At 40.5% G+C, this 17,772-nt stretch overlaps 1 protein-coding gene across 1 annotated transcript; it reads left to right on the top strand.

Annotated features, from left to right (window-relative positions):
- Positions 1-1,261: 1,261 nt before the first annotated feature.
- On the top strand, positions 1,262-15,471 carry LOC142702583 (uncharacterized). The gene is made up of 7 exons (XM_075848178.1): positions 1,262-1,341; positions 1,823-1,996; positions 2,079-2,202; positions 7,349-7,446; positions 7,613-7,721; positions 10,755-11,801; positions 13,451-15,471. The coding sequence occupies exons 1-7, from the start codon at positions 1,264-1,266 to the stop codon at positions 13,495-13,497; spliced, it is 1,677 nt and encodes a 558-aa protein (XP_075704293.1). The 5' UTR covers positions 1,262-1,263; the 3' UTR covers positions 13,498-15,471.
- The last annotated feature ends 2,301 nt before the right edge of the window (positions 15,472-17,772 follow it).

The following is a 17,772-nucleotide window of genomic DNA, read 5'->3' as shown; positions in this document are numbered from 1 at the left end:
TGACAATCACGGATGTGAAATAAACCACAGATGGATCTTAAACTATTAATATAATAAGAAAATTATCGAAGATTTCTTCATAGATCCTTTTACCAACTTACATACATTTTTTAAGATAAAATACATACACATATATTTTTTTAAACCATAATAATAAAGGAATTTTTTAATTGTTATTTATTATATAATAATTGGAAGTCAAGTAAGTTTTTAACACAACAGACACTTTTTTATCTAACATTTTTATCTAATTGTTTATAATTATTTGTGTTGTTTCATACGTATGTTTATCAGATTTGACCTGTATACCTGACCCGGTAGTTCTTACCTCAAACCGACCTTTAACTCGGTTATATAACCGACACCCCACCCACCTGTTCATTTGTATTTTACCTGAGGAAGAAACCGCTCCGGTTTCGAAACAGTCCGCTGTTAAACAGTCTGCTGTTGTTTTATATACCTGCACCATTAAATCCTTCAACTACTTACCTTGTCTCCATTCTTGAGACATATGGATCGCACTCATCACGGATGATATTCCGACCGGCAGCGCCTGGAAAAGTACCCGTTTTTTCTTCTTTTTATTCCTTCCATGATGATAAGAGATCACACTGCATGTTCCCTATATATAATGTTACCTCAGCTGCTGCAGAACCTCACAGTTCATATCAAACACTGACTGCATAGTGTGCACCACGTCTTGTGAGATGTCAGCAATGTCTCCCCAGTATCCGCCATGTATCAGGTTGTCAGGAGTCAGGTCTTCATTGTCTGGGGGGGGGGGGGGTGTCTTCATTTTACTCTTCTCACCTGAGATATGCCATAAATGTCTGATATATGGGGGTCCCACCTCTATGTGGAGAATGGGGGTCCCCCGACCCGCCTGGTGAGGTGATGACTACATCCAGGTGGAGAATGAATGGAGAGGTGACCACACATGTACACGACTCTCTCCATTCACTTGTATAGGAGTTCCAGAAACAGCCGAGCACGGCCAGAGGTGGAGCCGCATCTATCAGACATTTCTGGCATATCCTGGGGAGAAATGTCCGTGTTGTGAATACCCCTTTATTCCATGTGGTGATGGCTCTGAGAAGATGTTTCTCTCAATGATGAATAAGTGAGGTTCTGTATGTCACACATGATGTTGTCCCCTGTATGATTTCCATCTTCTCCTCTCATAAAGACGTCTGCAGTACTAGATCCTCCAGTTTTCTCATCTTCTCCTCCACAACGTTCCTTCTCCTGAGTGACCCACCAAGGATGGACGAGGACAGGAATGAGATGAGCAGAAGAATATTAGACTTCACCTTGGAGATCATCTACCTGTTGAGCGGAGAGGTAAACTCTTCTACATTATAGAACAAGTCCCACATAGGGAAGGGACAATACATAATAGGAAGTAATAGGAAGAATCCAGTGTCCTGTATAACAGCGTCCAGACCTTCCAAGTGACATCAAGAAGCCACCAGCAGAAAAGCTGAAGATCAGCCACCAATATGGTCAGTTATGTGTCATGTCACCAATGCAGCAATAGTAATGTTGTAGAGCAATGACAAGGAACCAGGAGGATCAGGATGACCTATATAGAAACATAGAAGATGACGGCAGGAGGAGAGCACATGGTCCATCTAGTCCCCCCAATATTATTTCCTTTGTAGTTTTGGCCTCGTTCCATTTTCTCAATGTCTTTTTGTAGGTGAGGTCTCCAGTATTACAGATGTGGGGTCACTAGAGGTCTATACAGTGGGGTCACAATCTCCCTCTCTACTGAGGGGGGAATACTGTGTTCAGTTCTCTAAGTATCTCTCTCCATACACAGGAGTACACAATAGTGAAGAAGATATCAGGTGACTGTACGACTCCCATCATCCATGAGTCAGGAGGATGGAGCAGTAGTCAGAGCCCCATCACAGAGCCTCTCCCTCACTCCCGGATACATGAGAAGAAGATCTTAGAACTGATCTACAAGATGACTGAGCTGCTGACTGGAGAGGTGACACTGCTGGGAATGCTGGGAAATTCTACAGTAACAGCACTGGAGGAGTCTGGGTAATGACTATCATTGTGTGTGTCAGGTTCCTATAAGGTGTCAGGATGTCACTGTCTATTTCTCCATGGTGGAGTGGGAGTATCTAGAAGGACACAAGGATCTGTACGAGGAGGTCATGATGGAGGACTACCGGCCGCGCACATCACAAGGTGAGAAGATACAGATATTATATTTTGTATGTTTATTTTTTGAAGTGTTAATTTCGTCATGTGCAGTATATACAGACATGTGATCCCTGATCTCTGATCACACGTTCCTTGCTTTGCTGCAGTGCTGCACTAGGTTAAGTTCACACGCAGAAGTTTCCATATATCTGAATGTGGTTCTTTCTGCAGCAGGTGCATGAATTTGTAGTAACCACATTCGGATGAGTTGAATGCAATTTCATCACAAAGTACTAATGCCGCACATCACTGTCCGAACCGTAAAGTCATGGAACCTGCTCCCACAGGATTTGGTAATGGTAAAGTGTGGAGAGAGATAAGAAAGGGTTAAAGATCTTCCTTGTGAGACACAATACACAGGGTCACTGGTAGTAATGAGGAATGTGGATCCGATTGTAAGTAAAACAGGTTGAACAATGTGTGTCTGGAGATATAATTCTTTATTTATTTTAGTCTCCGTTACATTTTATTTTAAACAATTTATTGGAATGGAGTTTCAGGGGGATTGAACTCAAGAACAAGAGGAATCCAGCAGCAGGACGCTAGAAATGTAGAAGACCTGGTCAGGATGGTCATGGACCGTTAAACTTTACTGTTACTGTGCAGGGAGAAGCTGCTGCTCATTACACGCCGTTCACCCTGCAGTAACACTACGGTCCGAGCTGTGCTCAGTACTTTTCCCCCTGCATGAGCACAGCTCCGGACAAGCAGTGAGAGGGTTAAAGAGTGACTTCCATTGTATTATATTGTTGGGGTTCATGTGATTGGGAGTTGTGTAATATTACATACATATTAATTATATGACCCCCCCGCAGTTTTGTCCGGTGATATGAGCTGATTGTCGGATCTTTCAGCAGCAGGACCCATGGCGCACGGCTACTCTCTGGAGCAGCCTCCTATTTGAGAAGATTTGCTCAGTTAGAACAATCCATTTAGTGTGGATGTGTCAGGTCTCTTATGTTCTCCTATCAGAGAGCAGCATAGGATCGGGGGGTAGACGCTGAGATCTGGGATATAACGTTTTCTATTACATCATTTAGTATTTTCATGTAAAGAACGGTATAAGTACTGCCAGGACTCCTAGAGAAAGACTGTGAGTCCTGCTTCCCCCGCCCACACACAATGATTTCCCTTTGTCATCCTGCTCATAAAATCGGAGAGTTTGTCAGACGGTCCTGATGGAGCCGATGCCTGAGCTCCAAACAGACGTTCCTTACTTTACCTCCTGCCTGTGCTGAACATGTAAGGAGCGATGCTGGAAGGGGTTAATATCGGCCCCCTGTCATTTGCGGTATGAGCTTCTAACCTTGTGTAAGGAGACCAGACTCCCTTAAGATTCTGTTCTGATTTATCTGTATTCTGTTAGGAAGCGTCTGTGTCTTTAAGATCGCCATGGCTACTGATGTAGCTTCTGGGGGGTTCTGTTTCCTTCCTGAGCCTGTCCCACTTCTCTGTCTTCTTCCTGTCAGGTGTGGGGGGGGGGGTATTTATACCTGGCCTCCTCCCGCTTTCTTTGCTTGTGAATTTTCTCCTTTCTTAGGTGTTGTGATCAAGCTCTCACTTACCCTGTGCCCTGGACTTCTTGGAAACTGACCTCGGCGTGTCTCTCGTTAACCCCTTGTTTACCAGTTTTGATTATCTGCTCCCGGCTGGTTGTGACCTCTGCTGTACCTGATTTCCACTAGCTCTGTTTTGGACTTTTTGTTTACCCTCTGGCTGTCTGGTTACCTCTTCAGGTGTAGCCTGCATTGCACCCCTTATACAACACTAAACTCTGTTAGAACAACCTGGGTTCTGTGCCTTAAAAACCATCCCGCCTTGCGGTGGACTCTGGCGAATACCTCAGAGTAGCCTTAGATTCTTTCGATCAGAGTTGTGACGGATTTGAGGTTGGGGTTTTATTTGCACGCTTACTCCCGACGGTCTCCAGCAGACTTTTGTGAATTGCTTAACCAGTGATTCTATAACATATTCAGGTCGTGCAGATGATTTTTTACAATAATTAATAACATAGAAATACATTGATATCTAAACAGTAGAGGTTCACACCTTCTAAGAAACCTTGATCAACAAATAATATCTAAGGGAACCTGTCAGTAGGTTTGGAGCCACTAAACCACCAGCATACCGATATACAGCCAGGGTCTAGTGTTCAATACCTGCCTACCTCATAAACAGACGTTAGGGAATAGTTAGTAAAGTAAATTACAACTTACCGAAAGGAGCTCGGGAGCGACATCAGGCGCATATGAAGCAGAGGACAGTTCACTGCGCATGCACAGTAAAGTGAGGTGTAGTGTCCTCGTCTTTATATGTGCATGCACCCGATGCTGCTGGACTTCTTCCGGTAAGTTGTCATTTACTTTACTAACCATTCTCTAAATGTCCTTTTTTTGAGGTAGGCAGGTTTAGAGAGCTAAACTCCGGCTTCATGACGGCATACTGGTGGTTTAGAGGCTTTAAACCTACTAACCGGTTCCTTTTAAAGGCTATGTACACCTTTTTGAACTGAATTTGTTTTTCTTGTTAATTTTTTTTCTCAATGCAAAATGAAGCAACTTTCTAAATAGTCTTCATTACAATTTCCTGCCATTTGGCTGCTATGGACTTTGCAAAACCCCTGTAGACAGCTGCAAATTCTAACTCAAATCCGTCAGTGCACTGCTCCTAATGGCTGACTCTACTGCTCTTCCCCCTCCCTTCTCTGTGTTAGAGATGGCAGCGGAGGGTTGCACAGACAAGATCACACAAGCTGTTCGTATCATAGTGAAGATAGGAAGGAGAGCACACAGGCTATCAAGATGATTTCCCTATACTCGGACCTGCTATGTACCACCCCCCCCCCCCACACACACAAACACACACAAACACACACACACACACAGACACACACACACCCGGCTATCTCTAACACTAGAATAAGAAAGGAGGAGGGAGAGCGGTTGAGTCAGTCGTTAGCAGCAGTGGAGTGACGGATCTGAGTTACAATTTGCAAGAGACCAGCTGCCTACAGGAGTTACACAGGCTCTACAGCAGCCAAGTGGTAGGACGTTTTTAATGACATTTTAATTTAGTAAGTTGCTTAATTTGACATTTAGGAAGCAAATGAGCAATAAAAATAATTCAGTTCAAAGGTGTACATAGCCTGTAAGTAGTACAATATTAAATGACATCCGCTCATGATTAAAAGCCGGTAGATCATATGATCCTACATTACTTTTTATTTTCAGTGTCTGAAACTAAAGATAACAAGAAATTGTGGCCCCTTATCCTCAGTGCGTTAGAGCCAAACACGGATATTATACAACAAAATCTCCGCCCAAAATGAAATGTGTTCAGAAAGCAAAATATTCGAATCCAAATATCCAATAATAATTCTGAAGTTTATTTAATTATTCAAAATGTAGCAAGTGGCCATTCCATAGTGAAGTTCTCCTACATTTCCCTCCTCTCCTGATTCTATCACTCTTAGTAAGAAAGGTTTAGTAAACAATAAGGAGAAATTCTTCTCTTCTACTAACATTATTGTGTTATCTGCAGTATACATTGCCACCGTATTATTCATAGTTGATACACATCTGTTACTGGCCCCTAGGATTATTTTAATATCTTTGTATATAAGAAATCTTATGGCCATACCTTGAACCATTACCGGAGGCGTCTCACTGAACCATCTGTTTGGCCTTCATCGGGCTGATATACGTCAGTATACAGCAATAAAACTGTATAGAATAGCGTAGTACACTACAATATTCCATCCTGCGGAGTCCAGTAAAAAAACATATACCCTAAACGTCATTATTTTTTTTACAATGGGGGCCTATAGCTGGCAGATGGCACTATATGGCATCCGTCACAGGACTCCGTTAAACGGATAAGGTCAGAAGCTCCAATGATGTAACTGAACAGTTATCACTGGACCTTCCCTGGGCGAACTCAATCCTTGCAATACTGTGTAGTTCCGCCTCGGAGGATCGGAAGAGGGATATCCTTGACCTTCCTCAGGCTATGTAGTATGCTGATTCCTGTGAAATGGCGCTTGTGTAGACGCGGCTGGCCACAACGAGAGGCGCTCTGTGTGTTCCGACACCTTTCAGTCATAGCCAGCATTATGTTTTTGAACAGTTTGTTTTGCAGTAGTTCTCCTGTGGGATCGGACCAGACGGCCAGGCTTTTGTTCCCCACGCACATCAATGACCCTTTCACCAGTTGTCCTTCCTTGGACCACTTTTGATACGTACTAACCACTGCAGACTAGGAACACCCCAGAAGACCTTCCATTTTGGAGATGCTATGACCCAGTCGTCTAGCCATCACAATTGTCAAAGTCGCTCAGATTCTTTTATCTGCCCATGTTTCCAACACATCAACTTTAAAAACTGTTCATTTGCTGCCAAATATCTCCTCCCTTGTCAGGTACATTGTCAATGTTCTTCATGTCACCTGTCAGTGGGTTTAATGTTATGGTTGATTATTGTATATATTGAGGAGGACAGTGGGGGTCGTCTTAGTTTAAAAATATTGACGTATTTGTCCTCATAGGTCCATGAGTCTTGCTACAGAGGAGGATGGGGGTGTTCCCTCTCTATATAGAGCTTCTGTCTCCTGTCCAGGAGGGAGGCCGTCTCTCTAATGGTGCGGTCATGGGCTCACTGAAAACCAATGAACTAAATGTAATCATATATTTTTATTTTCTCATTCTTCATAACTGCACCAGGTAAAAGGAAACTTGGTGTCATAAAACCGTAGAGCTTCCTCCAACACCTCAGTGGTTTCCCATCCCTTATGGAGAGAAAACTTGGAGTAGTTGTTTTCCTTAATACAGGTACTTTGCGTGAGTAATAAAAGATGAGGGTCTTCACGGTGGGTTCCCTCTCTTGAAATGTAGAATTCCCTAATAAGCAGAGGTGTCATTGTTCCGGGGCGTACCAGGGCACTTTTTTTTGGTTGGCAGGGAGCTCTTAATAAATGTCCTCTGCGCCCGACCACTTTAAACTGTATCCGCAAATCTCAGGACGCGAGCTTTAGACTTTGATTAAATAAACATGGAAATGCCGGTGTAGAGAGAAGTGTGTGATATATAGGCAGATATACAGTAGTCATGTATTCAGTCACTGTGTGTTTCCTACAGATGGATCCAGTAGGAGAAATCCGCTAGAGAGATGTCCCAGTCCTCTGTATTCCCAGGACTGTCCAGAGGAAAATCACAATGTCCCAGAGAATCATCAGGTAGATGAAGCTGAGCCCTATACCACATTTATATAGGGGGGTGTGGAGCTGTTTGGTCCTGCGGTCATAGATGGGGTTATAGATTTTGGTGGTTTCTTATGTTGATCTGTTAGATTCTTCGCACTCTCTGATGTATTATACTGAAATATTACATATGTGACATCAGGGGGAAGATCTGACTAATAATAAAGCGGAGGATGAAGAAGAGCGGGTGAGGGGCGATCACCCGTGTAAGAGTGAAGTGGAGGAGGAAATTCCAGGAGGTGTTACCACAGGTCAGTAATAATGAATTTAGAAAGTGAATTGGGAGGTTTGGTAAGGTGGGGTTCCTCCTTAGTTCTACATTACAGTAACACTTCAGACAATGTGTTATACATAGTGCCGGACCTGAGGGAATTGTGACTGCACATAGAAGTTCTCTACAAGGTGATCTATGACTCTGGTCATGCACTAGGCTTAGTGTCAGATTTTGGGGGGCACCAGGAGCCTGTAAAAATGACAATAACTCAATACATTAGTATGTCTGACGATCGCTGGTTCAATGCCCGTGCAGGGACTAATAAAAAGTGTTAAAAATAGTTAAAAACATTTTTTAGTGGTGTACAAAAAATAAAAAAAAACCTTTTCCCACATTTCCTTTTAAAGTATTGTAAAAAAATAAACAAAATTGGTATCATCGCCTCCGTAAAAAGTCTGAATTATTGCAATATAACATTATTTAAATCGCATGGTGAACACCGTAAAAAAATGAAACCGCCAGAATCGCTATTTTTTTGGTCACTTTAGCGCTAAAAAGTAATGTAACAAAAAGTCGTATGTACAAACAAAAACTACAGCTCGCCCCACAAAAATAAGCCTTTACTCTGCTCAATCAACAAAACAAAAAAATAAAATTAACCGGCAGGATAAACGTAGCGTGATTTATACAGAACCGTGAACGCCACATTTAAAGAAAATTGCCCTTTTTTGATCAGTTTGCCTAAAACAAATGGAATAAAAAGTGTTTAAATAGTTGCATGTACCCCAAAATGGTACTAATAAAAAGCCCTCAAACCACTACGTCTATGAAAAATAAAAAAGATATGGCTCCCATTAGTCGAGGATGAAAAAATATGCAGATGAGTCGGTCCGAGGGGAACTTTCCTTCTGTTTCAGGAGGAGATTATCAGGGCTCTAATGTTTGGGAACCAGGAAGAGAAGGGCCCAAACATCTGCTGGAAGCGAGGGGGCCCGGATTATACCAGGACAACACTTTCCCAGCAAAATACCCCAAACTACAAAGGTGCAGAGTGTGGACCAAAAGGGGATAGGAAAGCACAGCATTTATCAGTGTGACACCGGCCTGTGCATAAAGGATTCATCACAGCGTAACCCACATCTATGGAGAATTGTATTATTTACCCCATTATTATACACATTTGCACTGGACTTTCTTTACAGCCTGTTGACTGTTCTTATTGAACTGTAATAAGTGGCTTATGCGTGAGGTGGCCAGCGGCCTGTGTAGGCTACATGGCCAGCTCACTTATTATATGAGGGGAGAGGTTGTGATGGTGCATTATGTGTGTTTTATTGTGAGTCCTCAGCAGAGAGGAATGACTCTGTAATCAGGTACCACAGGTCGTGTCTCCAGCCTATGGACAATCAGACGATTTAGAGGTACAGTCCACGAGACATCAAGAGTTCTCATTGTCCAGTCCCCACAGGGGGTCATCAGGAGGCACCACCATTACTCAGCTAGAGTGCAGACCAGCAAATCAAGCAGATCCAATTATCTTCCCCATTGTGTTCTCATCCTGGCTGTGGCAGACAATAGTCGGGCAATACACCTAATAGTGCTAAAGACACAACTCACTTACAGACAGTAGAAATACAAACTAAAGTCATTATAATGATAGTGACTAGAAACTGGCAAGATGTTCCTCCCCTGACGGGTGTATAAGGACTTGTCCTGGGGAGGATGGAGATCTTCTGTAATGTGTATTCAGAATCCTGACCACTTCTCTGTGATTTACAGCAAAGCAGGCGTAGTCTCTCGAGATTACGCTGTAAACTGCCATTTACAGCGAGATCTCGCTGTGCTGTAAATTGCAGAGAAGTGACAGGATTCTGAATACACATCCCGTCCTGGCTGGAGGTAATGTATATTCATTGTCATGACACTGCAGTAATGTTATAGTGTGTTTATGTGGCTGCACATAGCGATATAGCTATATCGCTATGTGCAGTGTAAATGAATGGAGAGAAGTGTATGACGCTGATTGGTCACTGATTGGTCAGCGTCATACACTTCTCTCCACAACGCCCACTTGGCCATATAGTAAAACATGCCCAGTTGTCCATTGAGAAACTCATTAGCATAAAGCTAATATAGGTCATAACGCCGTCAAAAATTATCGTTTTTCTAAATAAAAAACACTGCTGTAATCTACATTACAGCGCCAATCACATTATGTACAAGATAGGCCACTTATAATGTGGTGACAGAGCCTCTTTAAATATATCACTTATTTTAAGCCCTATATGTTCTGAGAAAAACAAGACCAAATACTTATAGGTTGGCAGAGAAATAGAACAACAATTCGCTATTAAATTGTCACATGACTAAAACTTGAATGAGGCCACTTCATTTCATTAGATTCACATTATCAGTACTTGACAGAACACTATTTCCCCTTAGAACAGCCTGAATTCTTAGTGGAATGATATTACTGTGTACTGGAAACCTTTATTCCAGATTCCGATTGATAACTTCACTCTGCCTATTCCACTACATCCCACAGATGTCCTATAAAATTGAGATCCGGTTACTGTTCAGCCATTAGGATATGCAGACCTCATTATCATGTCCATGAATTCATCCTGTGATTTGTCTCATGACACATTATCTTGTTAAATGTAGACTGTAGACTGTCTGTAACAATATTAAGTTAAGATTGTGTAGGCCTCATTAGTATTTAAACAGCCAAATGTGTTAGCAGAGAACAGGCTTCATTGCCAGACAAGGTTCTGCTTTTCAAAAAAAAAAATTTTTTATTAAGTCAAGCTTTATGTAATAAATTAATAGTGGAGGACTGAGTGTAGACCAGAATCCTGGACTGTCATGGATTTATTTTAAAGTGAAATACAAAGCGTTATAAGGCTGGAATGGAGTCAAAAGTCATGGCTTAAACTTCTTCCTGCTTGATCCATTTCTGACTTTGGCTCAAAACACTGCATGTGTGTTTCCAGCCTAATACGAATGTTATAAATTTGTCAACTTTTCTATTGTGAAACAAAATCAACATTTTTTTTTTTAATCCTAACAGAAAATCCCAGTAAAATCTCTGAGGGAAACTTCACGTTATTGCTAAATTATAAAGTAGAAGATGAAGATATCATGCAGCAGTCTTCAGGAGAAAACCTCATTACCCTTAATGTACATCCAGGACTTCACAGTAAAGACCTATCATATAATTTCACCAATCATGAGGAACCTTCTCCTGACCAATCACAGATTGTTACCACAAGTACAGCTCAGAAAGGGGGTAAAAGGTTTCAATTTGGTAAACAGTTCACAAAAATCTCAGGTCTTTTAACAAACAGAAGAATTCACAGAGGTCAGAAGCCGTATTCATGTCCAGAATGTGGGAAATGTTTTACAGATAAATCACATCTTGTTACACATGAGAGAATTCACACAGGAGAGAAGCCATATTCATGTCCAGAATGTGGGAAATGTTTTACAGATAAATCACATCTTGTTACACATGAGAGAATTCACACAGGAGAGAAGCCATATTCATGTTCAGAATGTGGGAAATGTTTTACAGATAAATCAAGTCTTGTTAAACATGAGAGAATTCACACAGGGGAGAAGCCATATTCATGTTCAGAATGTGGGAAATGTTTTACAGATAAATCACATCTTGTTACACATGAGAGAATTCACACAGGAGAGAAGCCATATTCATGTTCAGAATGTGGGAAATGTTTTACACAAAAATCGCATCTTGTTGCACATGAGAGAATTCACACAGGAGAGAAGCCATATTCATGTTCAGAATGTGGGAAATGTTTTACAGATAAATCAAGTCTTGTTAAACATGAGAGAATTCACACAGGGGAGAAGCCATATTCATGTTCAGAATGTGGGAAATGTTTTACAGATAAATCAAGTCTTGTTAAACATGAGAGAAGTCACACAGGAGAGAAGCCATATTCATGTTCAGAATGTTGGAAATGTTTTACAGATAAATCATATCTTGTTATACATGAGAGAAGTCACACAGGAGAGAAGCAGTATTCATGTTCAGAATGTGGGAAATGTTTTACAGATAAATCACATCTTGTTACACATGAGAGAATTCACAGAGGTGAGAAGCCGTATTCATGTTCAGAATGTGGGAAATGTTTTACAGTTAAATCAAGTCTTGTTAAACATGAGAGAATTCACACAGGAGAGAAGCCATATTCATGTTCAGAATGTGGGAAATGTTTTGCAGATAAATCAAGTCTTGTTAAACACGAGAGAAGTCACACAGGAGAGAAGCCATATTCATGTTCAGAATGTGGGAAATGTTTTACAGTTAAATCAAGTCTTGTTAAACACGAGAGAAGTCACACAGCAGAGAAATTATATTCATGTTCAGAATGTGGTAAATGTTTTACTACTAAAGGCAAACTTAGGTCTCATCAGAGAAACCACACAGGGGAGAAGCCATTTTGATGTTCTATATGTGAAAGATGTTTTACAAAGAAATTTACATTTTGGAACTCTGCAGAGAATTCACATAAAGTAGAAACCATAATCTCGTTTAGAATGTGGGAAATGCTATAAGGGAAAAAAAAACACATTTTAAACACATCAGATTATTCACAGACTTTAACCCCTTAGTGACCAGCCTATTTAAGGCCTTAATGACCAAGCTATTAAGTTTTTCCATCGTCTCATTCAAAGAGCTATAACTTTTTTATTTTTGTCGACATAGCTGTATAAGGTCTTGTTTTTTGCGGGACAAGTTGTATTTTGTGACAGCACCATTTTGGGGTACATAGAATTTATTGATTTAACTTTTATAAAAAAAATGTTTGGGGGGGTATAGAAAAAAACAGCAATTTTGCCACACTTTTTTGCGTCCTAAATTTACGCTGTTTACCGTGTGGTATAAATAACACAGTAACTTTCTATATTTTGTATGTTTTACTACTTTTTACCCAGTAAAAACACTTTTTGAAAAAAAATTATTTGTTTTTGTGTCTCCATATTTGAAGAGCCATATCTTTTTTTTATTTTTCCGCCGATGCAGTAGTATGAGGGCTTTTTTTGCGGGACAACTTGTCGTTTTTATTGGTACCATTTTGGAGTACATGCGACTTTTTGATCACTTTTTATCAAATTTTTTTAAAGGCAGGATTCACAGAAAACTTAGATTTTTTTATTTTTTTTTATTTTATTTTTTATGGCGTTCACTGTGCGGGTTAAATAATGTAATAACTTTATAGTTGGGGTCGTAACGGACGCGGCGATACCAAATATGTGAACTTTTTTACTTTTTTTTTTTATAATGCATTTTGTAAGGGCAAAAAGTGGGTTTTTAATTTTTTTTCATGTATTTTTTTTTTTATTAACTTTATTCAACTTTTTGTTTTACTAGTCCCACCAGGGGACTTAACTAAGCGATCCTCCGATCGTTTTTATAATACACTGCAATACTTCTGTATTGTTGGTATTAGTGCCTGTCCGTGTAAAACGGACAGGCATCTGCTAGGCCATGCCTCTGGCATGACCTAGCAGGTATACTCTACATGCAGACCCGGGGGCCTTTATTAGGACCCACCGGCTGCCATAGAACACCGGCACTCTGCCATCATGCGCAGGGTGCCAGTGTATTGAGAGAGGGAGTGACATATCTGAGGGGTTAAACTGATATCTATCTCACCCGTGAGATCAGGGATCGTGAAAAGGCGTATTCACGGTCACTAATGGGTTAAACAGCCAATAAGTGTTTATTAATTTTTTTAGGTGGAATTAGTCTGGATCTGCCAAACACTCAAATTATATTTACCTGAGAGCAATTGTGACCGGGATCTATGAAGAAAACATATTGTGGATATAAGGAAGAATAGAAGAGCCTAGTTTACTTACAAAGCAGAGAAGCCAAATTGTCCCCATGAACCTCACGTCTTATTACTGTATTCATAAATTCCCCCGCACTGCAGGGGAATCCAGACTGACCCTAAGGACAATGTAAACTTATTGTTTTTAACATATATGGATATTTTAGATTTGACTTTCATTAAAACAGTATAAAAAGATGAAGGTGATGGAATTGAAGAAAAATAAACACTTAACAAAGTAACTTTCTAATTGAATAAAATAAATATTCACAGATTTATTTTCATGAAAGGAAATGCCATAAGTGTATTTATCACTGAATTAGAATCAAGGTTGGTGCCCAAAATCACGCCCAGATCTGGTGGCGAATGGCCAGTTTTTCTTGTAATACCCCAATATTTACCGGCTAAATCGTGTGTCCATTTGACATCTATGTGGTTGTGGTTGACGTTCCGTCTGTTCTTACCCTCGGGATAGATTCACTTGCGGCAGATTTGTAGCATAAATTTCGGAAACTAAATAGTTCCATACATCTGAGTGGAGTTGTTTCTGCAGCATGCACATGGATTCTGAAATCACCATTCAGATGAGTGGAACAGCTGCTGACACAAAACTGCTATTTGTGAACTGGAATCACACATGCAATTTAGCTAAAAAAAAAGCTCATGAAAACTGCACCTCAAAGCCAGAAGTGGATCCAGCCGGAAAGAAAAGTGTAAGTCCTTCATTTATATTTCCCAATACTTTTCATTACGCTCTTAGATTTGCCTAAAAAAAAACATGTGTGATTCCAGAATTAGACAGGATCCAGGAGGAACGTGTCTCATTTTAAACCCCTGACGTTTGGTTTCCCTCTGTTAGTGAAATGTGCAGTATCACCATGCCGAGAACCAGAGCGCTCTCAGGCCTTCAGAAAGGTTATGGATGTCTATGATTCAGGAAAGGGCAGTTGTCTAAAATCTCCATGTAGATGGTTTTCTGGACAGTGGAATCATTAACATCTAATAGTTTGACCATTTTCCCTTTGGAACATGGAAATACCAGTAGACCCGCCACGGAATGGCCAAAAATAAATAAATGGAGGATTCTTGAATGGCCAAGTGAAAGTCTAGTTCTAATTACCATCAAGATTCTGTGGGGAGATGTAAAACTGGTTGTGCATGCTCCACATGAAAGAGTAGGAAACGTCATCTCCCCTATAAGAGAATAGTAGACCGTAATGCCCCATTCACATTTGCAAATTTTATACAGTATTTTGCATCACTATTTAAAAGACAAAACTAGGAGTAGGTCCAAGACATGGAAGACATGCAGATCTTTCCATTGTACTTTTCTCTGTTTATGTTCCGCTCCCAGTTTTGGCTTACAGATACTGATGCAAAATACTGACCGAAATATACAAGTGTAAATGAGGCCTTAAAAAAGAAACGCCTGCTGGAGGTTGTTTTTGCCAAAGGGGCAGAACCAGGTATTTGAGCCGTACAAGGAAGTGACATATCTGGGAGGTGGGTTTTTTTTTTTGTTAAGTTATTGCAAATTCAATTTATGAATTTTTCTTTCATATTTTTATACTGTATGAATGAAGATTAAATATTAATACACATGTCAACAGATGTAAAGAAAAAAGATTACATAGGGTCTCTTTACGTGACCGTAGTAGGAGACTTAGACACTGCAGGGTCCATACATGTGTAGTTTTGAAGGGTAAGATAATGATTGTGAGTAAGAATAAAACGACGTTAGGGTTTCACCTTACACATGAAAAAACGTTATAGTTCTGTTACAATCCACCGATCAGGGTTTACATGAACTACCGCTCCTGTCCTGACACAGCCGCGCAATGATCTCCCATCATCTCACACTAAACCTTATGTGTAACGTTGTGTTGTTAGAATTTAATTTTGTAATAAAGTGCTTGTTTCTCACAATGTTTTTTGTTATTTTCGGTGTTCGTTGAATTGGGTTTTATCAATGTACCTAAAAGGGGTTATCTGTCTGTTTACAAGGCAATGATGTCACATCACATGGTAAGGATTGGCTACCTTGGAGACAAGACAAAGTGACATGACACCTTATAAACATAGAGAAGCGGGAACCTGCAATGTGAGAATGCTGCAGAATAAAGTATTCCCAACACAGGATATGCCATAAATGTCTGGTAGATGCAGGTCCCATCTCGGGGACCCTGCACATATGTAAAAAACAGGGTTCCCCTGACCTGCATGATGAGTAGGCTGCTGCATCATGGCGGAGAATGAATCGGGAGGTGGCCGTGAATGGGCATACACTAGATCCATTTTCCTAAAAAAAAAAGTCTTGGTTTAAGGCCTCAAATCTAGATTTTTCCGGCTTAGGATGTCCACAACCATGTTTTCTGATCCTTTTAGAGGGAATGATGAGAGGGACAGATTTTCCTTGGCCCAGATGACATAAATAGTATTGTCAGACAGAATCTTGACATGGTGATGTCTTGATTGTAGAACGGTCAATTTTGCAGTTTTCCAGACCGCTCTCAATTCCTGGTAATTTGAAGATCTTAACCATTTGTCCTGAGGCCAAGTTCCCTGTAGACATTTGTCCCGTAAATAAGACCCAAAGGTTGTTTCATATTTGCTCAGGAATGTAGAGATTATGTTAAGATTCTTCTGACTAAAGCCATGAACAAAAAATAAATAGAAATTCCACACTGTAAATGTTACATAGTTTGTACGGTTGAAAAAAGACACATGTCCATCAAGTTCAACAAGGGATGGGAAAGGGGAAGTGGGATGGGAAAGGGGAAGTAAAAAATTTCTACACATAGGAGCTAATATTTTTTTGTTCTAGGAAATTATCTAAGCCTTTTTTAAAGCCATCTACTGTCCCTGCTGCGACCAGCTCCTGCGCTCGGCTATTCCATAAATTCACCGTTCTCACAGTAAAGAAGGCTTGTCGCCTCTGCAGGTTGAAACTTTTTTTCTCCAGACGGAGGGAGTGCCCCCTTGTTTTTTGAGGGGGTTTTACAAGGAACAGGATTTCACCATATTTTTTGTATGCACCATTCATATATTTATATAAGTTAATCATGTCCCCCCTTAGTCGTCTTTTCTCAAGGCTAAATAGGTTTAGTTCTTTTAATCTTTCCTCATAACTTAGATTCTCCATGCCCCTTATTAGCTTCGTTGCTCTTCTTTGTATTTTTTCCAACTCCAGGGCATCCTTTCTATGAACTGGAGCCCAGAACTGGACTGCATATTCTAGATGAGGCCTCACTAATGCTTTGTAAAGTGGTAATATTACATCCCTGTCCCGCGAGTCCATGCCTCTTTGGATACACGACAATATTTTGCTGGCCTTTGAAGCAGCTGATTGACACTGCATGCTGAAATTTAGTTTATGATTTAAAAGTATACCCAGATCCTTCTCAACAATTGACTCCCCCAGTGTAGCTCCCCCTAGGACATATGATGCTTGCAGGTTTTTCGTACCCAGATGCATAACTTTACATTTATCTACATTAAACTTCATTTGCCAAGTGGACGCCCAAACACTTAGTTTGTTTAAATCTGCCTGCAATTCACAAACATCTTCCATAGACTGAACTATATTACATAGCTTGGTGTCATCTGCAAAAATAGAAATAGTGCTATTAATCCCATCCTCTATATCATTAATAAATAAGTTGAATAATAGTGGTCCCAGCACTGAAACCTGGGGTACACCACTTATTACCGGGGACCATTCAGAGTAGGAATCATTGACCACAACTCTCTGGATACGGTCCTTGAGCCAATTCTCAATCCAATTACAAACTATACTTTCTAAACCTATAGTCCTTAATTTACCCATTAGGCGTCTATGGGGGACAGTGTCAAATGCCTTTGCAAAGTCCAAAAACACTATATCCACAGCGGCCCCTCTGTCTAGGCTTCTGCTTACCTCTTCATAAAAACAAATCAGGTTGGTTTGACAGCTTCTGTCCTTTGTAAAACCATGCTGGCTGTCACTTATAATACTATTTATTGTCACATAATTCTGTATATAGTCCCTCAATAGTCCCTCAAACATTTTCCCCACAATTGATGTTAAGCTTACTGGTCTATAATTACCCGGCAAAGACCTAGAGCCCTTTTTGAAAATAGGCACCACATTTGCCCTGCGCCAGTCCCTTGGCACTATACCACTCATGAGAGACTCTCTAAATATTATGAAGAGGGGGACAGAAATAACTGAACTAAGCTCTTTAAGAA

The sequence above is a fragment of the Rhinoderma darwinii genome, unplaced genomic scaffold (assembly GCF_050947455.1).
Source record: "Rhinoderma darwinii isolate aRhiDar2 unplaced genomic scaffold, aRhiDar2.hap1 Scaffold_2337, whole genome shotgun sequence".
NCBI classification, from domain to species: domain Eukaryota; kingdom Metazoa; phylum Chordata; class Amphibia; order Anura; family Rhinodermatidae; genus Rhinoderma; species Rhinoderma darwinii.
The sequence above is the reverse complement of the archived record's forward strand: the minus strand, read 5'-3'. Positions and strand labels throughout refer to the sequence as shown.